This window comes from Tursiops truncatus, chromosome 7 (genome assembly GCF_011762595.2).
Source record: "Tursiops truncatus isolate mTurTru1 chromosome 7, mTurTru1.mat.Y, whole genome shotgun sequence".
Lineage (NCBI taxonomy): Eukaryota > Metazoa > Chordata > Mammalia > Artiodactyla > Delphinidae > Tursiops > Tursiops truncatus.
The window spans coordinates 56,913,893-56,938,889 of record NC_047040.1 but is presented as its reverse complement, the minus strand read 5'-3'; the positions used below and the strand labels follow the sequence as shown (position 1 = coordinate 56,938,889).

General features: G+C 36.4%; 1 protein-coding gene across 3 annotated transcripts in view; it reads right to left on the bottom strand.

Moving 5' to 3' along the window:
- Positions 1-24,997, bottom strand: part of LNPK (lunapark, ER junction formation factor) — an 89,990-nt gene that overhangs the window by 27,475 nt on the left and 37,518 nt on the right. For all 3 annotated transcript variants that reach the window (XR_012333071.1, XM_019923002.3, XM_019923004.3), the window contains exon 9: positions 5,555-5,767. Coding sequence is in view for 2 of the 3 variants with exons in the window: in XM_019923002.3 (XP_019778561.1) it covers positions 5,555-5,767 (213 nt within the window). In the remaining variant the exon portion in view is untranslated. The remainder of the gene's footprint in view (positions 1-5,554; positions 5,768-24,997) is intronic.

The following is a 24,997-nucleotide window of genomic DNA, read 5'->3' as shown; positions in this document are numbered from 1 at the left end:
AAACACAGATCAATGGAACAAGATAGAAAGCCCAGAGATAAACCCCACACACATATGGTCACCTTATTTTTGATAAAGAAGGCAGGAATATACAATGGAGAAAAGACAAATCTCTTCAATAAGTGGTGCTGGGAAAACAGGACAGCTACATGTAAAAGAATGAAATTAGAACACTCCTTAACACCATATACAAAAATAAACTCAAAATGGATTAGAGACCTAAATATAAGACCAGAGACTATAAAACTCTTACAGGAAAACATAGGAAGAATACTCTATGACATAAATCACAGCAAGATCTTTTTTGATCCACCTCCTAGAGTAATGGAAATAAAAACAAAAATAAACAAATGGGACTTAATGAAACTTAAAAGTTTTTGCAAAGCAAAGGAAACTACAAAACAAGATGAAAAGACAACCTTCAGAATGGGAGAAAATATTTGCAAACGAATCAACAGACAAAGGATTAATCTTCAAAATATATAAACAGCTCATGCAGCTCAATATTACAAAAAACAGACAACCCAATAAAAAAATGGGCAAAAGACCAGATAGACATTTCTCCAAAGATGACATACAGATGGCCAAGTAGCACATGAAAAGCTGCTCAACATCACTAATTATTAGAGAAATGCAAATCAAAACTACAATGAGGTATCACCTCACACCAGTTAGAATGGGCATCATCAGAAAATCTACAAACAACAAATGCTGGAGAGGGTGTGGAGAAAAGGGAACCCTCTTGCACTGTTGGTGGGAATGTAAATCAATACAGCCACTATGGAGAACAGTACGGAGGTTCCTTAAAAAACTAAAAATAGAATTACCATATGACCCAGCAATCCCACTATTGGGCATATACCCAGAGAAAACCGTAACTCAAAAAGATACATGCACCCCAATGTTCACTGCAGCAGTATTTACAATAGCCAGGTCATGGAAGTACCTAAATGCCCACTGACAGACAAAGGGATAAAGAAGATGTGGTACATATATAGAATGGAGTATCAGCCATAAAAAGGAACGAAATTTGGTCATTTGTAGAGACGTGGATGGACCTAGAGACTGTTATACAGAGTGAAGTAAGTCAGAAAAAGAAAAACAAATATTGTATATTAACGTATATATGTGGAATCTAGCAAAATGGTACAGATGAACTGGTTTGCATGGCAGAAATAGAGACACAAATGTACAGAACAAATGTATGGACACCAAGAGGGGAAAGCCGGTGTGTGGGAGGGGGTGTGATGAATTGGGAGATTGGGATTGACATATACACACTAATATGTATAAAACAGGTAACTAATAGAACCCGCTCTATTAAAAAATAAAATTCGAAGAAATAATACCATTTCTACACAAACTTGTCCATAAAATTAAAGATGAGAAAATACCTTCTCATAGTGAGGCCAGCATTACTCTGATAACAAAACCAGAAAAAAAAATTACAAGAAAAAACAAAACTACAGACCAATATCCCTAAGGAAAATTGATGTAAATATTTCTAACGAAATTTTAGCAAATTGAACCCAACAATATATATAAAATAATAAAACATCATGACCAAGTAAAATTTACCTCAGGAAAGCTAGTGGTTTAACATCTAAAAATCAATGTTAAAAAAACCAATAAGGGGGCTTCCCTGGTGGCGCAGTGGTTGGGAGTCCGCTTGCCGATGCAGGGCGCACGGGTTCGTGCTCCGGTCCAGGAGGATCCCGCGTGCCGTGGAGCGGCTGGGCCCACGGGCCATGGCTGCTGAGCCTGCGCGTCCGGAGCCTGTGCTCCGTGACGGGAGAGGCCACGGCAGTGAGAGGCCTGCATACAGCAAAAAACAAAACAAACAAACAAACAAAAAACAATCAGGGACTTCCCTGGTGGAGCAGTGATTAAGAATCCACCTGCCAATGGAGGGGACACGGATTCGATCCCTGGTCTGGGAAGATCCCACATGCCGCAGAGCAACTAAGCCCATGTGCCACAACTACTGAGCCTGCACTCTAGAGCCTGCATGCCACAACTACTAAAGCCCCTGTGCCTAGAGCCTGTGCTCCGCAGCAAGAGAAACCACCACAATGAGAAGCCCATACACTGCAACGAAGAGTAGCCCTCGCTTGCCGCAACTAGAGAAAGCCCACGCACAGCAACAAAGACCCAACGCAGCCAAAAATAAATAAATAAATTTATTTTTAAAAAATCAATCAGTGTATTTCACCATATGAAATAGTGAATGTTAAAACAGTGATGTTAAAACAAAAAAACAAACTAAAACCCTACATGAGCATCTCAATAGATGCAGAAAAAGCATTTGACAAAATCCATCATCTTTTACTGATAAAAACCTTTGTAACTAGGATTGGAAGGGTACTTCCTCAATCTGACAAAGGGTATCTATTAAAAAAAAAAAAACCTATAGCTTACATCAGGCTGAATGAAGAAAAAGTAAATGCTCTCCTCCTAAGATCAGCAATAAGGCAAGGATGTCTGCTCTCACCACTTCTATTTAACACTGCACTAAAGGTTCTAGCTAGTATAATAAGGCAAGAAAAAGAAATGAAAGGAATCCAGATTTTAAAAGAAGAAGTAAAATTGTCCTTACTTACAATCTGACAGCCTATGTAGAAAATACTATGGAATCTATAAGAAAAAAGCTATCAGAACTAACAAGTGAGTTTAGCAATATTACAGGATACAAGATCAATATACAAAAATCAACTCTATTTCTATATATGTTAGCAATGAACAATGGAAATAGTTAATAAAATATCATTTCAAATATGATAAAAACATGAAAAAATTAGATGTACGTTTAACCCCAAAAGGTGCAAAACCTATATACTGAACACTGCAAAACATTGTTGAGAGAAACTAGAGAAGATCTAAATAAATAGAGAGATACATTGTGTTCATGTAATAAATTAGCCAGTATCAGAGGAGATGAATGGAGAATGGGGAGTGGAGGAATAACCCAGAATTTAGTTAATGATTACATCATATAAAAACAGTAGCAACAAAAACAAAGATTGCACATTCAAACTTTATGAATTGTTAACTCCACAGTTTCTGAAAACTGAAACAGAACTGTGTGCAGGAGATACTCTGAACTGAGAGACTACACAGAAGGCACTGAGAAGAAAGTGAGAGAATAAAATAAATAAGATGTGATGTTTGCCTTTGTAAAACAAGGCCAGATAAGAGTAAGATAGGCAGCATGGAGGTTACGTGGAGACCTCGTAGAAGACTTTGAAACAAAATGCGGTCTTGTTGGAATAAACCCTGCAATACATGCATAAAATGTTTTCAAAATGGCTGTGACAAATACTTTAAAGCATTAAAAAATGGCTTTAGGGCAGTAACATGATATTAATACGTTAAAAGATAAGAAAGAGATTTGCTTTGTAAATAATCACAAATCTAAAGGTTGTTACCATCTTTAAAAAGGCAAATGATGTAGAATTATAGCTAGTAAATGAAATTTAGGTTCTAGAATAAGTTTTTAGTATTACAAATCAAGTACATTTTTCAGATTTCATCAGTTATTGGTATAGTCGTACTAACAACATTCAATCATTATCATCAAAACATTAACTTGAATGTAGACATTAAGTGTCATCCCTCATTACCAAATTTTCAACTTGAATAAACATGCCAAATTAGATTTTGAAAGCATTTAAGCCAACTTAACTTTTGCTGGAGTATTTTACTTCTACATGTTTAAAATGAAAATGTCCAGAAAGGAATCTGGATAAATAAAACAACAGATTTCATAAAACTATCTTAACTCCCTTGCATACTAATAACTTTTAAAATAACACATCTTTGTATTCATGCTGTTATGGGTAACAGTAATTAATAAAAACATCAAGAGCAATCATTGTAGGAATACTGGTCATTTTTACACAGCTTGGCAAATTATCAAGTACCTGCTGGTTATTAATTTCCAAACATATGGGAGCCCTGTGGTAATACACATTAAATTGATTCTCTTCCACAAATATGGCATAATGAAAATATGAATTATTAATCTTCGCTGTAAGAAATCACTTAACTCATTCATACTTTTGGCAATGTACAACTTAAATACAAAGTCTTTTACACAGAAACTAATTAAAAACTTCAGTAAAATATGTTATATTTACATGATCATGAAATGGTAGGCCATTGCTCCTGCTATAATCCTGTTCTTACATGTGCTAGTATATAATTTTTATTATTTTATATAAATTGCTAAACTTTAATTTCTTTAAAACTAGTTATACAAATGTATATAACTCATGCATTCTCACAAAAAATGTTCTTTCATTAAACAACTAAGAGCTTTACTTTACAAATATGGGTATCTTGGATCAACTAGATAACTGAAAGATGAATAATTTTCAATCACTTTAATTTACTCAACTTCACAAAATATATGGCTGCCTTGAGTGACATCATTATATGTCAAGTTTAAAAGTATTTTTTCAATAACCAATAATTAAAAGTTATGTTTTGTATTCATTTCATTTGTAGCTTGCTTTCTTAATGTATTTATAAATTAATAGTTTTCTAGTTTTCTAAAATCTTATGCTGCTTTTTTTGAAGAAAAAGCAGGAAAAAAAGTCTACTGCATTAGTAACATTTAGATTGCTTATTGATTTTATTACATAAGTGCCCTGCATACCTGATATCAACTACTAACTAGCCTCAAAATCATTATAAATTATATGTAATTAGTCATGAAATATGAAAGTAATCTAAATTAAAATTAAATATTCTAAAATAAAATAAATAATTTACTATCATATTCAATAATCAGACATGGAAATCTACATAAACTAATGTGATCTGCTGATATAGTGGACTTCCATGTCCCAATCACACTCCAAAAGAAAGCTGCAGGGTAATATAATCTATTACACTCCAAAAATGGGGTCTTCCCCTAGAGATCTACAGCACTGAAAAATGAGAGTCCAAAGAAATGAAATACTAGTAAAGGGTAATAGTAGTAATTCTATTGAATTATTGTTATTAATTCAATAGAACTTTATGTTAAAGTATCTGTCAGAAGATACTAAGGTTCTATGGCTTAAAAAAAGAAAAATCTACCAAGCCCACATTAACATTAGTAGTATTATACACCACAACGCATGAATATTCTTCCTGAAATATGTTAAGTAATTGTCATATTTAAAAATATATATGAAGGGGCTAGCAAAAAGCACAAATATATTCCAAAAATGTTCTCTTCTATCGTCATTTTATATAAATCTGGGACCATTCTAAAGCTGAATATAAAAAGATATGCTATACTGTTGACTACAGAATACTACAAAGTTTTATTGCCATTTAAACAAAGAAGCCATAACAGTTAAATGAGCTCAAGAAATAGGTTTCAGTATCACAAGGTACCAGCTGTAAAGAGTTATGTCTAATTGAATATGGAACTCCTGCTTAATCAGATAACTGCTCTGCTATTTCCAAATGAAATGCCATTTCCATACTGTCTGAAAATGGTCCGTTTTATTGGTAACCAGAGAAAACAATATAAACTGTAAATAACATTAAGTGCTCTGTTTACCCATTCCAGGCACTGAAGTAGCAGGGGATCCAAAACGTCTTGGTAACACATTTGACGATAGGGCTGGAATAACAGTTCTTTCTGGGGGTCCACCAGGGGCCGAAGTGTCCTTTGGTGGTCCAGGAGATACTGGAACTTTGCAGGGAGAGCCCTGGCTAGAGCCTGCTGGTGCTGGAGAAAGGTTTCTTTGAGCTGCAGGTCTCTGACGAATCTCTGAGAATAAGAATAAAAAGTATGTATTAGGTTCAACATCCAACATACCACCATTAGTCAATATCACAAATGACTTACATTTAATAATGTTTTGTGGCACTAGAAGGCATCTGTAGGGTCAAAACTACTTGTAATAAGAAATCTATAAAATGTGACACTGAAAGCTGGCTGTAGAGTACTCCACTTCTGAACCTACAATTCAACTACATGTATATATTTACACAACAAGCCTTGATCTAAGTCTACCTGCTGATATTATTTTTCAAAATAAATTCAAATAAAATAAAATCATCACCCAGTTATGCATCATATCTTTTTACAATAATCCTTCCCAAGTTATGATAAAGAAAGTTTATCAGAATTAGTGAAAACACCAGTGAAAACTGTAGAATTGTTTTTTCAAGATAAAAAAATGGTAATGCTAAGAAATGAGTAAATAAGTATATTCTGTAATTATCAAGTATTTATGAGGTAATTAAAGTAGTCATAGAAATGCTGAAAAAGTATTCTTTACTATTAGGTACCAATAGCTTCCCATTCTCCTTTATACTATTGCTATCTTTTTGGGTAAACTTTTTTTGCCAATACAGTTTACAAAGGAAAACTTCCACTCTGCATAAACAATATATTATCATAAACAAATCTTATCTTTTTCTGCAAAAATTACAAGAAGTGGACAAATGTGCCAAATCCAGGCTGCTGACTCTTTCTGAAACACAATAATGCTGTTGTTTACATACTGTCTATGGCTACTTTAGAAGAGTTGCGTAGTTACAACAGAGACCATACGGCTCTCAAAGCCATTTACTATATTTACTATCCGGTGCTTTACAGAAAGTTTCATGATCCCCTGCCTACTCGATAACATAAAATTCAATTCTGTCATTCCCCATACCCACCAATATCTTACTTGAATGTCGATGGTAAGAGCTCAAATAAAGATGCACTTCTAGCTTTTTAATTCTACATATCACCTTAAATTATCACAAATCCTGAAACTGTAGGCTAAAATTAAAGAAGTTAAATTTTAATTGGCATGACTGGTAAAAAATGCATACCTCCAGAAGCAAAATAGTTTAGATTTGGACTCTATTTGACAGTGAAAGATTTTCATGAAAAGTTCATTGTAATCAAAAGTACAGCTTGAGCATCAGATTTCATTTTACTATAATCTAGTCTACTAGTTAAGAACCTGGGCCCTGCGGTCAAAAAGGTTTGGTTAGAATCCTGGCTGCAGCTACAAGACCACAGATGGGCTAATTTCACTAAGTCTCTGTCTCTTTATCTGTAAAATTAGGATAATAATATCCTAACTCAGAATTGTTATGAGAATTAAATAAGATAATATCTGTAAGTTGATAGTTCACATTTATTGAATACATATTTCAGATGACAGTGTTTTCATACAGCTAAAGTATTTCAAATCACCATTTATCTGTAATTAGTGGGACCAACTAATTTTCCATTGGTTCTTAATTTAATCTCTAACCTAGCCACTGCAACAATAAATTACAAGCATGTCATCATTATATAAATGGAACTGCCCTTATATTTGGCTATTTTCCTTACAGTTTATAGAAAACTTCAGATTTTACCTAGACTAAGTGTATCTTAATAACTCCTGCAAATTAGCTGGTCACTTAATTATCTTTGATTCACAAGGAACACCTTAAAAGATGGTTACACATAAGAAAAGCCACTAAATGCTGCAAAAGGTACTGAGATCAATGAAATCATATAAAGATCTGGTCACTGGAATTAATTTAAAAAAACAAGGCATCAAATATTGTAAATCATTTCTTTAGCAGATTTTTAGGTAGGTAAAACATAACTCAAAAATTACATTTTTCTTCCAGATAAATAAATGCTTAACATTTATTAGACTATCTTAAAAGTTACTATTATCCTTTCACTTCTTGAACAAAGACTTGAGACTGCATCCTCTGAGTGTGCATTCACCCAGTGAAAATTAACGAAGGCACTCTTTTTTTTAACATCACTCATATGCTACTGAAAGGTAAGGTCTATAACTAACTATTTAACAAAGAACACCATATCTAGCATTCCATAAAAGAGATGTGGCTTAATAATTTCTAAATCTAAAATTAGGCAGACAAAAAGGAAAACTGATACAGAAGAGTCAGGAAAGGGAGAAAAAGTTTCAATGTTTACAAAAGAAAAGCAGGTAACAAAGAGTTACCATGACAATGGTTGAAAATAGCTAGCAATACAATACCAAATCTATATTTGGTAAAGTGTTATGGAATATTCTGGTAGTCTCAATTTAAAATATGTAAGATTTATCTACTTTTAGCTACATGGCACTTACAAATGCTTTGTATTATAATTCTCTTAAAAAGTTTCTAGTACTCAACAAAGTAGTCATATCGGTCATATTGAACATTTCCCACATTTAAATGTAAAATACCATCCCCCAAAAAGATTTAGCAAGCATTCTATGTCAGTCTGGTTAAGTATAAGGACTGTCCCATAAAGCCACCTCTTGGCCAGAGGATGTTTTAACATCCTTATCAATGATCAATCAACTATTCAATAAAAATCACACCAAGTATGAGGACATGTCTATAATTTTAAATTCAAAATGAAGCAGACTCAAAATGAGATTAAAAACTACTATTTTATGATAAACAAAAGGAAGAAAAAAAAGTTTAAAATAATAAAATAAGATAGTTGTTAAAAGCATAGATTCTGAAATCAAACTGTCTTGATTTAAATTTTAGCTCCACCCTGTTTATTAGATGTGCATGCAGCCTTTTCCAAGTTGACATCTCTCAGTTCAGCTTCCTCACATAATGAGAATACTTACCTCCATGGTTGTTACAAAGAACAAGGGCCTCATCTGTCTTCTACTTACTTGACCCTTTGCAGAATATGACAATGGATATCATCCCTACTTACACTTCAGCTTTCTAGATGCCAGTTTAGTTCTGCTTTTAACTTTGATCATTTCTTCTTTTTCCTGGGCTCCTCTTTCTCCATCTACACTTAAATGTTAATGTTCTTATACAGGGGTCCCCAACCACAGGGTCGCAGACCAGTATCGGTCCACGGCCTGTTAGGAACCGGGCCACACAGCAGGAGGTGAGTGGCGGGCGGGCGAGCGAGTGAAGCTTCATCTGCCGCTCCCCATCGCTTGCGTTACCGCCTGAACCATACCCCGACCCCCTATCCTACCCCGGTCTGTGGAAAAATTGTCTTCCATGAAACCTGTCCCTGGTGCCAAAAAGGTTGGGGACAGCTGTTCTTATAGGTCCTCTTACTCTATTTTCTCTCCCTGGACAATTTCACTCGATCCCACGGTTTCAATAAATATCACCTATGCTTCCCAATGACTCCTAATCTGTATCTATAACCTCAACTTTTTTCTAAGCTCCATTTGAAATAATTAACTACCTATAAACCATATCACCTGGATTTAACTCTCATTCAACAGATCCAAAAGCAAAGTCATTATCTTCAACACAAACCTACTACTCTGATTCTTATGTTCCTTATCTTGCTTATAACACTAACATCTAACCAGTTGCTCAAGCTAAAAATCTTTATTCCTCCTTCGACTCCACACTTTCCAAATCTAATAGCCATCAAGTCCTATCAATCTATTCTTAAATCTGAATAATCTCTTAAATCTCTTTCCTTTTCAACTTCTTTGCAATAAGCTATCTAGTGTAGGCCCTTGTCTCTTACCTATATTAGTTGGTATCCTAATTGATACCCATGTGTTCAGCCTTGCTCTCTCCAATCCATTCTCCATGTTACAAAAAAGAAAAAACCAAAACCAAACAAACAAAAGCTGTTCTTTCTAAAATGCAAAGCCTCCAGTGGTTCCCATGTTGCATATAAGATAAAGTCTCAAACTCTGTAATGCTGCATACAAAATCCTTCATAATTATCCCTCCCTCACATAAACCCTACCCCCCTTTTTCAGGCATATGGCACTATTTGCAGTCCCTCAAGGTACCAAGGTCTCTTCTTGGTACCTTAGAGTAGACCTGAAGAGTCCTTTCCCACCATGTTCTCAAAGCAAATTGTTATTAAAACATATGCATTGTGATTCGTGACGACCTTCACCATGGTCCTTGGTATGTTAAGATTATTTACATATGCATAACTTTTTTAACCAAGAGCTAATAGACAGGAACTGCATCTTTATAGCCCCAGGATGTGGCAAGGTACTGGCACAGAGTATGAGCTTAATAAAGTCTATGAAACAAATTTATGTTCCTCCTGCACTTTAATAACGAACTTCCAACTGCCTATTACCCAACTTACGTGGTACAGTAGGCAGAATAAAGGCCTCCCAAACACATCCATGTCCTCATCCCCAGAAAATATAAATATGTTATGTTACATGCAAGAATAAGTAAGGCTGTACATGGAATAAGACTGTTAATCAACTGAATTTTTGTTGCCTGCTACATTGAGAATTTCAGCCTAATTTCAGGAGACCATACAAAAAAGCTATCTTCAAGCAGAAAATTTTCTAATAACATACACCACTTGCCAGCCTTTAGTTGAGTTTACTTTATTGTTGCTCTGCTCTTTAAAGAACTATTAAGCAAAATGTACTCTTAATTTATCGAAACATTTTTCTTCATCACCTTGATGACTTATTCCTACTCTAGTTTGTCTCCTACCTCTCTCAATTTTAAACAACCTGCACCTTGCAGTTCACCAAGGTCTCATTTGGTTAATCACTTTTTTACAACATTTAAACAAAATTTATGAATTCTTTAAAAAAGTTTCCTTTTATTTCTTTTGACAACACACTTATTAAGCAACCACTATGAGTAAAGCACTACTGAGTGGAATTCAGAGTTGCAATATAAAGGTGGCAAGCAAAGATAATACAAAATTATAACATACACTAATACAAGGTAAATGCCACAAAAAAAGGAAACAACAAAGTACCATGAAGGGTTCAGGAAGCGGGATATTAAAATCAGTGATGGGATGAAGAAAGGTTTCATGGTAATGTTGGCATTTAATATGAACACAGAAAAATGGATGGGGATAGAAATGCCTTTGTTACCTGTATTAAGGTATATGTGACAGTTTTAAAATAAGAGTCCACAATTATTTGAGTCACCTCCATTCAAATGGGAGAAGGAGAATGCCTATGTCCCCTCCCTTGAATCTGTAATACTGCTGTTTGACCAAGAGAATATAGGTGTGCCAGCTTTCAAAACTACTCTGTCTTTTGGGTGGCTTACTCTTAGAACCCAGCAACACATCAGAAGCAAGTCCAAGTGGCTCCATTAGAGAGGTCCATGTGGAAAGGAACCAGTGGCCAGCACCAATCTTTCAGTCATGTGAGTAAGCCATCCTGGTAGTAGATCCTCCATCCCCAATCAGGTAGCTCCAACCCATGTGGGGTAGAGATGAGATGTTTCTACCAAACTCTGCCAAAATTGTAAATTCATGAGCAAAACAAATGAATGCTGTTTTAAGCCACTAAGTTTTGGAGTGGTTTGTAATACAATAGATAACTACAACAGTATAGCTATAACACGTAAGAACACCCAAAAAAGTGCATTTGCTATTTTATGTTTTCGCAGATTTTCTTTATCAAATGTACATCCCCCCAAACAGCAAAGTATGAAGTATCATTCCATTTACTATCAAGAGCAAAAAAGATTCATGACTTCTACTTTAATCTTCCATATCTGCCATGGAACACAAGTGAGTAAACTCTAAAAACCTACTTAAATAAGAAGTTGTAATCCATTTGCTAGGACCATTAACTTTTTTTCAATACTTTTTGATTTCACACTTAGCTGTGGCAGGATATAACTGACTTTCCTTTTGTTAATTTCACTAGTACAAGATGCACTTGTACACTAAATCCCATCCTTTCTTGCCTCCTCATGGATGGTTCTCCATCAATTGTCCCCACTCTCTCCATCATCAATTATTCCATGTCTTCTAGGCCATTCCCAGTAGCACATAAACATGCACATGCTATCATTTCTTTCATACATCCTGCTCACTCATACACACAAAATGCTTCCCCCTCCAGCTACCCATTTTCTCAATTCCCTTTACTCAAAAGAACTGCCTCTTCTCATTGTCTACCACTTCTCTACTCCCTTACTTTCTTAAATCTACTCTAAACAGGCTTTTACTCCATTCCTCTACCAAAACTATTCTTCTCAAGGTCACCAAGTTCTTCAACATTGCTAAAACCTATGGTCAATTTTCGTCCCTCAACTTACTTGGCAGCAGTATGTGTCACAGATGACCATGACCCAGAAACTTCAATTAGTGTCCAGGACACCACACACTCTTGGGATTTCCTATCTCACTGACCACTTCTTCTCACTTTCTTTTTCTGGTTCTTCTTCATTACTCCAAGTATCTTAATGTTAGAGTACCCTAGGGTGGCCTTGTTCCTTTTCTCTTCTTTCTCCACATTTACATCCTTGATAATCTCATCTGGTTTCATGGTTTTAGTAGATACCATCCAAATACTGATGACACCCAAATTTATATCTCCAATCCACATAATTCCTGTTTGCCAGACTCATATTCAAGTACATCCTTAGAATCCCCACTTGGACATCTGTCTAATAGGCATCTCAAACATACATATCCAAAAATCAAACCCTGTTCTTCACCACCTCACCTGAAACCCCATCCAAAAAGTGCTCCTCTTGTAATTTCTACCATCTCAATAACTGGAAACTCTATCTTCCCAGTTACTCAGGCCAAAATCCTGAAGGTCACCTCTGAGTCCTCGGTCTCTGACCCAATATCCAATCCATCAGGAAATCTTTTAGGTTCCAACTTTAAAATATATGCAGAATCTTAAACCACCTCTTATGTTACTAAACAAAGGTTCAAGCCACCATCAGTGCTTTCCTAGATAACTGCAAGAGCTTCCTAAGTACTTCCCCTGCTTCCACCTTTGCTTCCTTTGCAGCCTCAACACAGTCACCTTCCTTTTAAAACATAATTTAAATCATGTCAATCCTCTGCTCAAAACAAAAAACAAAATTTTTTAAAAATTGAAAACTGAAGTTCTTACAGTGGTCTACATTCTACAAGACCCACATGATATGATCCTTTGCTACCTCTCTTACTGTCTCTCCTACTATTCTCCCCATTGTTCAATCCAGTCCAGCCATATTGGCCTCCACGCTATTTCTAGAGTAATCTGGGCATACTCTCTACTCAATCTCTGCACTTACTGATCCTTCTGTCTGGAATGTACTTCCCTCAGATATCTGCATGACTCATTCCCTCACCTCTTTCATGACTTTGATCAAAGGTCACCTTATCAATGTGGCCTTCCCTGACAACCCTACTTAACGCTTCAACCCACCCTCACTCAAGACAGTCCCTATACATCACCCTTTCTTCATTTTCCTCCATCTAACACTATACAGATAAACTGATAGATAAAATTGTCTACCCCCACAACATGCACAAAGGGAGATTTTTTTTTTTGTCTCTTTTGTTTTACTACTATAACCTCAGGGCCTAAAACAATGCCTGACAGCACATACTCAATAAACATTTACTGGAAAAAACAACAAATGAATAAATCAGAAATTAGTATATAGAAGTCAAATTTATTCCCATATACCAATTAAAACCTTAAAAAGGAGGTCCTCCCCAAGGACTGAGGAGTCCAATCCCCACACTGGGCTCCCCAGCCCAGGGGTCCTGCACCAAAATGAGCCCCCAAAATGTCTGACTTTCAAAACCAGCAGGGTTCACATTTTGGAGAGCCAGAGGGCTGTAGGAAACTGAGGCTGCTCTTAAAGAGTGCAGGCAAAAACTCACTCAATCTGAATTCAAGCAGAAAGGCAGCAGTGTGAAAGGTGCCAGGGTCAGCCCTACTTGCCGATCTTAGAAAGCCTCCTGCTGGGACTCCCCTTGGGGACTCAGATGTTGGCAGTAGCCACTAATGTGATCTCATATTACCTAGATGACACCAGAACTGGCAGGCATGCTCTGGAACCCTCCCTCGAGCCTATTAGCACCAGGGGCCTGCCTCACCTACCAGTGTGCTCACATCAGTTGCCTGCCACCAGGCCTCACAGCCCGATGTGCTAGGGGGCCTGCACCGCCCACCAATGTATCCCCTGTAATAGCACAAAGCAGGTCCTCTCAGCCAGCTGGGCCCAGGGGCCAACCCGCATACCAGCAAACCCACGGCAGTTAGCCCCGCAACAAGAGAAAGGCGTACACAGCCCACACACGTTACACCCCTGAAGCATCTGGCTCTGGTGCACAGAAGAGAGCATGGTGCCTGGGCCCCACAGGACACCACCTACATAAGACCACTTCTCCAAGATCAGGAAATGTAACGGGCCTACCTAATACAAAGAAATAAACACAGAGAATTAGGCAAAGTGAGAAGACAGAAAAGTATGTTCCAAATGAAAGAACAAGACCAATCTCAGAAACTAAATGAAATGGAGATAAACAATCTATCTGATAAAGAGTTCAAGGTAATGATCATAAAGATGCTCATGAAACTCAGGAGAAGAATGGATGACCACAGTGCAAACTTCAGCAGAGTAAGAAAATACTTTAAAAAATCAGAGCTGAAGAATACAATAACTAAGATGAAAAACACACTAGAGGGAATCAATGGAAGATTAGATGATACAGAAGAATAGACTAGTGATCTGAAAGACAGAGTAGTGGAAATCACCCAAACTGAACAGAAAAAAGAAAAAGAACTCAGAAAAAAGAGAATAGTTTAAGGGACCTCTGGGACAACATCAAGCATACTAACATTCGCATTACATGAATTCCAGAAGGAAGAGAGAGAGAGAAAGGGGCAGAGAAGTTATCTCAAGAAATAATAGCTGAAAACTTCCCCAATGTGAGGAAGGAAACAGACATCCAGGTCCTGGAAGCACAGACAGTCCCAAACAAGATGAACCCAAAGAGGTCCACATCAAGACACATTATACTTAAAACGTCAAAAGAGAAAGATAAGGAGAGAATCTTAAAAGCAGCAGAGAAAAACAACTAGTTATACATACGAGAGCCCCCATAAGACTATCAGCTGACTTTTCAGCAGAAACTTTGCAGGCCAAAAGGGAGCAGCACAATATATTTAAAGTACTGGAGAAAAAAAGAAACAACCAAGAATACTCTACCCATCAAGGTTATCATTCAGAATTGAAGGAGAGGTAGTTTTATACACAGCAAAAGCTAGAGGAGTTCATCACCACTAAACCGACCTTACGAGAAATGTTAAAGGGACTTCTCTAAGTGGAAAAGAAAAAGCCACAACTAGAAGTAAGAAAATTCTGAGGAAACAATCTCACCACTACAGACAAACATATAGTGAAAGTAGTGGATCAATCACTTATAAAGCTAGTAGAAATGATGAAAGGCAAAAGTAGTAAAATCATCTATATCTATGTAGTTAAGGGATACGCAAAATAAAAGGATGTAAATTCAAAACATAAAACATGATGGGGGGCTAAACATGTAGGGCTTTTAGAAAGTGTTTGAACTTAAAACAAGATCATCAACTTAAAACAGCTATATACACAGGTCATTATATATGAACCTCATAGTACCTAAAACAAAAACACACACACAAAACAAAGGAATCCAAACATAACATTAAAGATATTCATCAAATCATAAGGGAAGAAAGCAAGAGAAGAAGAAAGAAACAGAGAAGAACTACAAAAACAACCAGAAAACAATAAACAGAATGGAAATGAGTACATACCTATTAATAATTACTTTAAATGTAAATGGACAAAGTGCTCTAATCAAAAGACAATGGATGGCTGAATGGATCAAAAAATCAAGACCAGGACTTCCCTGGTGGTGCAGTGGTTAAGAATCCACCTGTCAATGCAGGGGACACAGGTTCAATCCCTGGTCCGGGAAGGTCCCACATGCCGCGGAGCAACTAAGCCCGTGCGCAACAACTACTGAGCCTGCGCTCCAGAGCCTGTGAGCCACAACTACTGGCCCATGCGCCACAACTACTGAAGCCCACGCGCCTAGAGCCTATGCTCTGCAAGAAGAGAAGCCACTGTAATGAGAAGCCGATGCACCACAACGAAGAGTAGCCCCCACTCAACGCAACTAGAGAAAGCCTGCATGCAGCAACAAAGACCCAATGCAGTCAAAAAATAATTAATTAAAAAAAAGAATACTAGCAACCAAATTGAACAATACATTAGAAGGATCATAAACCATGACCAAGTGGGGTTTAAACCAAGGATGCAAGGATGGTTCAATATCCACAAATCAATTAATCTGACACACCATGTTAACAAGACGAAAGATAAAAATCCTGATTATCTCAATACATGTAGAAAAAGCATTTGACAAAACCCAACATCCATTTATGATAAAAACTCTCAACAAAGTGGGTATAGTGGGAACATACCTCAACATAATAAATTCCATATATGACAAACCCAGAGCTAAGACTCAATAGAGAAAGCTGAAAGCTTTGCCTCTAAGATCAGGAATAAGACAAAAATGCCCACTCTCATCACACTTATTCAACATGCATTGGAAGTCCTAGCCACAGCAAGCAGACAAGAAAAAGAAATAAAAAGCATCCAGGCTGCTGCTAGTGAACCTGTCCTCAAGGTGAGACACAGCAACCTCCCGCCTCTGCAGGAGACCACCCAACACTAGCAGGGTGTTATAGACTAGAAAAATCCTGGTTTAAAAATAAAGAGATTAGGAGAGGAAAGACAGCAGAAGCAAGAAGAATTACAATCCTGCAGCCTGTGGAACAAAAACCACATTCACAGAAAGATAGACAAGATGAAAAGGCAGAGGGCTATGTGCCAGATGAAGGAACAAGATAAAACTCCAAAAATACAACTAAATGAAGTGGAGATAGGCAATCTTCCAGAAAAAGAATTCAGAATAATGATAGTGAAGATGATCAAGGACCTCAGAAAAAGAATAGAGGCAGACTCAAAAGATGCGAGAAATGTTTAACAAAGACCTAGAAGAATTAAAGAACAAACAGAGATTAACAATACAATAACTGAAATGAAAAATACACTAGAAGGAATCAATAGCAGAATAACTGAGGCAGAAGAACGGATAAATGACCTGCAAGACAGAATGGTGGAATTCACTGCTGCAGAACAGAATAAAGAAAAAAGAATGAAAAGAAATGAAGACAGCCTAAGAGACTTCTCAGACAACATTCGCATTATAGGGGTCTCAGAAGGAGAAGAGAGAGAGAAAGGACCCAAGAAAATCTCTGAAGAGATTATAGTCAAAAACTTCCCTAACATGGGAAAGGAAATAGCCACCCAAGTCCAGGAAGTGCAGAGAGTCCCATACAGGATAAACCCAAGGAAGACACACACCAAGACACATAGTAATCAAATTGGCAAAAGTTAAAGACAAAGAAAAATTGTTGAAAGCAACAAGGGAAAAGCAACAAATAACATACAAGGGAACTCCCAAAAGGTTAACAGTTAATTTCTCAGCGGAAACTCTATAAGCCAGAAGGGAGTGGAATGACATATTTAAAGTGATGAAAGGGAAGAACCTACAACCAGATTACTCTACCCTGCAAGGATCTCATTCAGATTCGATGGAGAAATCAAAAGCTTTACAGACAAGCAAAAGCTAAGAGAATTCACCACCACCAAACCAGCTCTACAATAAATGCTAAAGGAACTTCTCTAAGTGGGAAACACAAGAGAAGAAAAGGACCTACAAAAACAAACCCAAAACAATTAAGAAAATGGTAATAGGAACATACATATCAATAATTACCTTAAATGTGAATGGATCAAATGCTCCAACCAAAAGACACAGGCTCACTGAATGGATACAAAAACAAGACGCATATATATGCTGTCTACAAGAGACCCACTTCAGACCTAGAGACACATACAGATTGAAAGTAAGGGGATGGAAAAAAGATATTCCATGCAAATGGAAATCAAAAGAAAGCTGGAGTAGCGATACTCATATCAGATAAAATAGACTTTAAATTAAAAATGTTACAAGAGACAAGAAAGGACACTACATAATGATCAAGGGATAAATCCAAGAAGAAGATATAACAATTATAAATATATATGCACCCAACATAGGAGCACGTCAATACATAAGGCAACTGCTAACAGCTCTAAAAGAGGAAATCGACAGTAACACAATAATAGTGGGGGACTTTAACACCTCACTTACATCAATGGACAGATCATCCAAACAGAAAATTATTAAGGAAACACAAGCTTTAAATAACACAAGAGACCAGATAGATTTAATTGATATTTATAGGACATTCCATCCAAAAACAGCAGATTACACTTTCTTCTCAAGTACGCATGGAACATTCTCCAGGACAGATCACATCTTGGGTCACAAACCAAGTCTCGGTAAATTTAAGAAAACTGAAATCATATTAAGCATCTTTTCTGACCACAATGCTATGAGATTAGAAATCAGTTACAGGGAAAAAAACGTAAAAAACACAAACACATGGAGGCTACACAATACGTTACTAAATAACCAAGAGATCACTGAAGAAATCAGAGAGGAAATCAAAAAATACCTAGAGACAAATGACAATGGAAACACGATGATCCAAAACCTATGGGATGCAGCAAAAACAGTTCTAAGAGGGAAGTTTATAGCAATACAATCCTACCTCAAGAAACAACAAATATTTCAAATAAACAATCTAACCTTACACCTAAAAGAACTAGAGGAAGAAGAACAAACTAAACTTAGTAGAAGGAAAGAAATCATAACGATCAAAGCAGAAATTAATAAAATAGAAACAAAGAAAACAATAGCAAATATCAATAAAGCTGGTTCTTTGAGAAGATAAACAAAATTGATAAACTATTAGCCAGACTCATCACGAAAAAGAGAGGACTCAAATCAAAAAAATTAGAAATGAAAATGAAGTTACAACAGACACCACAGAAGTACAAAGCATCCTAAGAGACTACTACAAGCAACTCTATGCCAATAAAATGGACAACCTGGAAGAAATGGACAAATTCTTAGAAGGGTATAACCTTCCAAGACTGAACCAGGAAGAAATAGAAAATATGAACAGACCAATCACAAGTAATGAAATTGAAACTGTGATATAAAATCTTCCAACAAACAAAAGTCCAGGACCAGATGGCTTCACAGGTGAATTCTATCAAACATTTAGAGAAGAGCTAACACCCATCCTTCTCAAACTCTTCCAAAAATTTTCAGAGGAAGGAACACTCCCAAACTCATTCTATGAGGCCACCATCATCAACCTGATACTAAAACCAGAAAAAGATACTACAAAAGAAGAAAATTACAGACCAATATCACTGATGAACACAGATGCAAAAATCCTTAACAAAATACTAGCAAACAGAATCCAACAACACATTAAAAGGCTCATACACCATGATCAAGTGGGATTTATCCCAGGGATGCAAGGATTCTTCAATATACACAAATCAATCAATGTGATACACCATATTAACAAACTGAAGAAGAAAAACCGTATGATCATCTCAATAGATGCAGAAAAAGCTTTTGACAAAATTCAACACCCATTTATGATAAAAACTCTCCAGAAAGTGGGCACAGAGGGAACTTACCTCAACATAATAAGGCCACATATGACAAACCCACAGCAAACATCATTCTTTTTTTTTTTTCTCGGTACGTGGGCCTCTCACTGTTGTGGCCTCTCCCGTTGCGGAGCACCGGCTCCAGACGCGCAGGCTCAGCGGTCATGGCTCACGGGCCCAGCTGCTCCGCAGCACGCGGGATCTTCCTGGACCGGGGCACGAACCCGTGTCCCCTGCAATGGCAGGCGGACTTCCAACCACTGCGCCACCAGGGAAGCCCCAAACATCATTCTTGATGGTGAAAAACTGAAAGCATTTTGTCTAAGATCAGGAACAAGACAAGAATGTCCACTCTCACCACTATTATTCAACATAGTTTTGGAAGTCCTAGCCATGGCAATCAGAGAAGAAAAATAAATAAAAGGAATACAAATTGGAAAAGAAGAAGTAACACTGTCACTCTTTGCAGATGACATGATACTATACATAGAGAATCGTAAAGATGCCACCAGAAAACTACTAGAGCTAATCAATGAATTTGGGAAAGTTGCAGGATACAAAATTAATGCACAGAAATCTCTTGCATTCCTACACACTAATGATGAAAAATCTGAAAGGGAAATTAAGGAAACACTCCCGTTTACCATTGCACCAAAAAGAATAAAATACCTAGGAATAAACGTACCTAGGGAGACAAAGACCTGTATGCAGAAAACTATGAGACACTGATGAGAGAAATTAAAGATGAAACAAACAGATGGAGAGATATACATGTTCTTGGATTGGAAGAACCAATGCTGTGAAAATGACTATACTATCCAATGCAATCTACAGATTCAATGCAATCCCTATCAAATTACCAATGGCATTTTTTACAGAACTAGAACAAAAAATCTTAAAATCTGTATGGAGAAACAAAAGACCCCGAATAGCCAAAGCAATCTTGAGGGAAAAAAAACGGAGCTGGAGGAATCAGGCTTCCGGACTTCAGACTATACTACAAAGCTACAGTAATCAAGATAATATGGTACTGGCACAAAAACAGAAATAAAGACCAATGGAACAGGATAGAAAGCCCAGAGATAAACCCACACACATATAGTCACCTTATTTTTGATAAAGGAGGCAAGAATATACAATGGAGAGAAGACAGTCTCTTCAGTAAGTGGTGCTGGGAAAACTGGACAGCTACATGTAAAAGAATGAAATTAGAACAGTCCTTAACACCATATACAAAAATAAACTCAAAGTGGATTAGAGACCTAAATGTAAGACTGGACAGTATAAAACTCTTAGAGGAAAACATAGGAAGAACACTCTTTGGCATAAATCACAGCAAGATCTTTTTTGATCCACCTCCTAGAGTAATGGAAATAAAAACAAAAATAAACAAATGGGACCTAATGAAACTTAAAAGTTTTTACACAGCAAAAACATGATGCTACAAACACGATGAAAAGACACGAAGCTACAAACACGATGAAAAGACAACCCTCAGAATGGGTGAAAATATTTGAAAACAAATCAATGGACAAAGGATTAATCTCCAAAATATATAAACAGCTCATGCAGCTCAATATTAAAAAGACAAACAACCCCATCAAAAAATGGGCAGAATGGCTTCCCTGGTGGCACAGTGGTTGAGAGTCCGCCTGCCGATGCAGGGGACACAGGTTCGCGCTCCGGTCCAGGAAGATCCCACATGCCGCAGAGCGGCTAGGCCTGTGAGCCATGGTCGCTGAGCCTGCGTGTCCGGAGCCTGTGCTCCGCAACAGGAGAGGCCACAAAAGTGAGAGGTCCGCGTACCGCAAAAAAAAAAAAAAAATGGGCAAAAGACCTAAATAGACATTTCTCCAAAGAACACATACAGATGGCCAAGAAGCACATGAAAAGGTGCTCAACATCACTAATTATTAGAGAAATGCAAATCAAAACTACAATGATTTATCACCTCACACTAGTTAGAATGGGCATCATCAGGAAATCTACAAACAACAAATGCTGGAGAGGGTGTGGAGAAAAGGGAACCCTCTTGCACTGTTGGTGGGAATATAAATTGATACAGTCACTATGGAGAACAGGATGGAGGTTCCTTAAAAAACTAAAAATAGAATTACCATATGACCCAGCAATCCCGCTACTGGGCGTATTCCCAGAGAAAACCATAATTCAAAAAGACACACACACCCCAATGTTCATTGCAGCACTATTTATAATAGCCAGGACATGGAAGCAACCTAAATGCCCATCGACAGATGAATGGATAAAGAAGATGTGGTACATATATACAATGGAATATACTCAGCCATAAAAAGGAACGAAATTGAGTCATTTGTAGAGACGTGGATGGAACTAGAGACTGTCATACAGAGTGAAGTAAGTCAGAAAGAGAAAAACAAATATCGTATATTAACGCATATATGTGGAACCTAGAAAAATGGTACAGACGAACTGTTTGCAGGGCAGAAATTGAGACACAGATGCATAGAACAAACATATGGACACCATGGGGGGAACGTGGCCGGGGGGTGGGGGGGTGGGGCGATGAACTGGGAGATTGGGATTGACATGTATACACTGATGAGTATAAAATTGATGACTAATAAGAACCTGCTGTATAAAGAAATAAATAAAATAAAGTTCAAAAAAATAATAATAAATAAAAATAAAGAGATTAGGAGCAGTTGCTCTACTGACTTGCTCTATAAAAAAAAAAGAAAAAAGCATCCAAATTGGAAAGGAAGAAGTCACTGTCACTATTTGCAGATAACATGATATTGTATATACAAAACCCTAAAGACATCACCAGAAAACTTTTAGAACTCATTAATGAATTCAGGAAAGTTGAAGGATACAAAATTAATATACAGAAATCTGTTTCATTTCTATTCACTAATAACTAGCATAAAGGGAAAAAAAAGAGAAAACAATCCCATTTATAATTGCATCAAAAAGAATAAAATAGCTAGGAATAAATTTAACCAAGAAGGTGAAAGACCTATACTCTGAAAACTATAAGACACTGATGAAAGAAATTGATAATGACACAAATAAATGGAAAGATATACCATGATCATGGGTTGAAAGAATTAATACTGTTAAAATGTCCATACTATCCAAAGCAATCTACAAATTCAGTGCAATCCCTATCAAAATACCAATGGCGTTTTTAACAGAACTAGAACAAATAATCCTAAAACTGGTAGGAACCAAAAAGACTCCAAATATCCAAAGAAGAACAAAGCCAGAGTTACTGTGCTCCCAGAGTTCAAACTATACTACAAAGCTATAGTAATCAGAATAGTATTGTACTAGCACAAAAAGAGTCACATTGATCAATGGAACAGAACACAGCCGAGAAATAAGCCCATGCTTATAGTCAATTAATCTATGACAAAGGAGGCAAAAATATAAAGTGGAGAAAGACAGTCTCTTCAATAAAGTGTTGCGAAGATTGGACAGCTACGTGCAAAAGTATTAAATACCATATACAAAAATAAACTCAAAATGGGTTAAAGTCTTAAGTGCAAAACCTGAAACTATAAAACCCCTAGAAGAAAACATAGGCAACAAACGCTTGACATTAGTCTTAGCAATGTCTTTTTGGATCTATCTCCTCAGGCAAAAGAAACAAAAGCAAGAATAAACAAATGGGACTAATCAAACTAAAAAGCTTTTGCACAGAGAAGGAAACCAACAACAAAACACAAAGGCAACCTACTGAATGGGAAAAGATATTTGTGGATGATATATCAAATAAGGGGTTAATATCCAAATCTGAAGAAAACAAAAATACTAATTTGAAAAGATATATGCACCCCTGTGTTCATTTCAGCATAATTTACAATAGCAAGTGTCCACCCATAGATAGGTAAAGAAGATGTGGTATGTATTCATGTATACAATGGAGTGTTACTCAGCCATAAAACAGAATGAAATCTTGCCGTATGCAACAACATAGATGGACCTAGGGGGTATTTTGCTAAGTGAAATAAGTCAGGCAAAGAAAGACAAAAACCAAATGATTTCACTTATATGTGGAATCCAAAAACCAAAACAAAGGAACAAACAAAACAAAACGGAAACAGACTCACAGATACAGAGAACAAACTGGTAGCTGCCAGAGGGGAGGGGAGTTGGGGAATGGATGAAATAGATGAAGGGGATTAAAAGGTACAAACTTCCAGTGACACAAAAAGTAAGTCAAGGGGATATAATATAGTGTACAGCATGGGGAATATAGTCAATAATATTATAATAACTTGGTATGGTGACAAATGGTTACTATACTTATTGTGGAGATCATTTTGTAATGCATGTAAATGTTGAATCACTATGTTGTACACCTGAAACCAATATTGTATGTCAACTATACTTCAATAATTTTTTTAAAAAATAAAGAAAAACACAAGAGATAAAAAATCGGTGGGGGTGGGGTGGCCGTGAGAGGCTGGCAGTCAGGTTAGTATTATGTTCAGTTAAATATTATACTCCTTTTAGAGCTAAACCTAAGCAAATCGAAGAATACTATTCTCAAATTTTATAATCATTCTTAGTGTAATATATATCATTAACACGTAAATAATAAAAAATAAAAGAAAGCTATCTACTACACATGAATCCAAGTTCTGGTTCAGAAAACATGCAAGAGAGCTAGTAAAATAAGGACACCACAATTAGATTCAGTTTGGAGAGCCACATATGTACATACATACATCCTTTAGTATTTTTTTCCCTTTTCTTTAAGTTCAGAAATAGGTGAAAGAAACAAAAAGGAAAGAAAGGGGGAGGGAGAGAAGAAGGTGTTGGGGAGAAAGGGAGTGAGTGAGGAAGGAAGGAAGGAAGGGAGGGAGGGAGGGACTGACGGACTAACAATGGTTCAAAGCAAAGAAATAAAGACAATTTTAAACTCACAGAAACACAGAACTTAAACATAAATAAAATGTATGACGAATTTACCTATAATAACAAGATCAAATTAAACAAGGAACTAAATTATAATTCTCAAAAAGTAGAATAAAGTTGAGATACAGTTTAGAATTTTTTTAAATAGGGAAAAAAATTCCAAATAGCAATTAATATTTACAGACCCAGAAAAGTTAGGAATACTAGAATAGTGTACCCCAGAAGAAATATTTTTAAAAAATAGGTTATAAGCTTCTTAAGGTCAAAAACCATATTACATTCATCTCTTTATTCCCCATGATGTCTACACATAAGAGTTATTTAATACATTCTTTGAAGTGAATGATTCATTTATATTATAGCTAAATGTTAATTCTCCCTAAAAGAATCCAAAAGCAGTGCTGCAGGAATCCAAAGTAGAGAGACCAGAAGTGGTTTTTCTATAGTTACAATATGACAGCAAAAGAAAAAAATTGGGGCTTCAAAAGTTTCTAAGAAAAGATAAGTTTAGATTCTTAAAGAAACTAATGTTGCCTAATATTAATAAATGCTTAAGAATGTCAATAAAGGGCATCATACATCTGTTCTTTTTTAATAAGAGAGAACAGATTTTTGTTAAAGTAACAGCAACAGCTTTCTGCAAAATATCACATTTTAAAAATATATTCACTAAGGTTATTCAAGAAGCACTTTTGAAAAGTTACTACCAGTCATACAAGTAGAAAGTATAGTAACCTGGCCTTCAGGCCAAAAAAAAATTTTA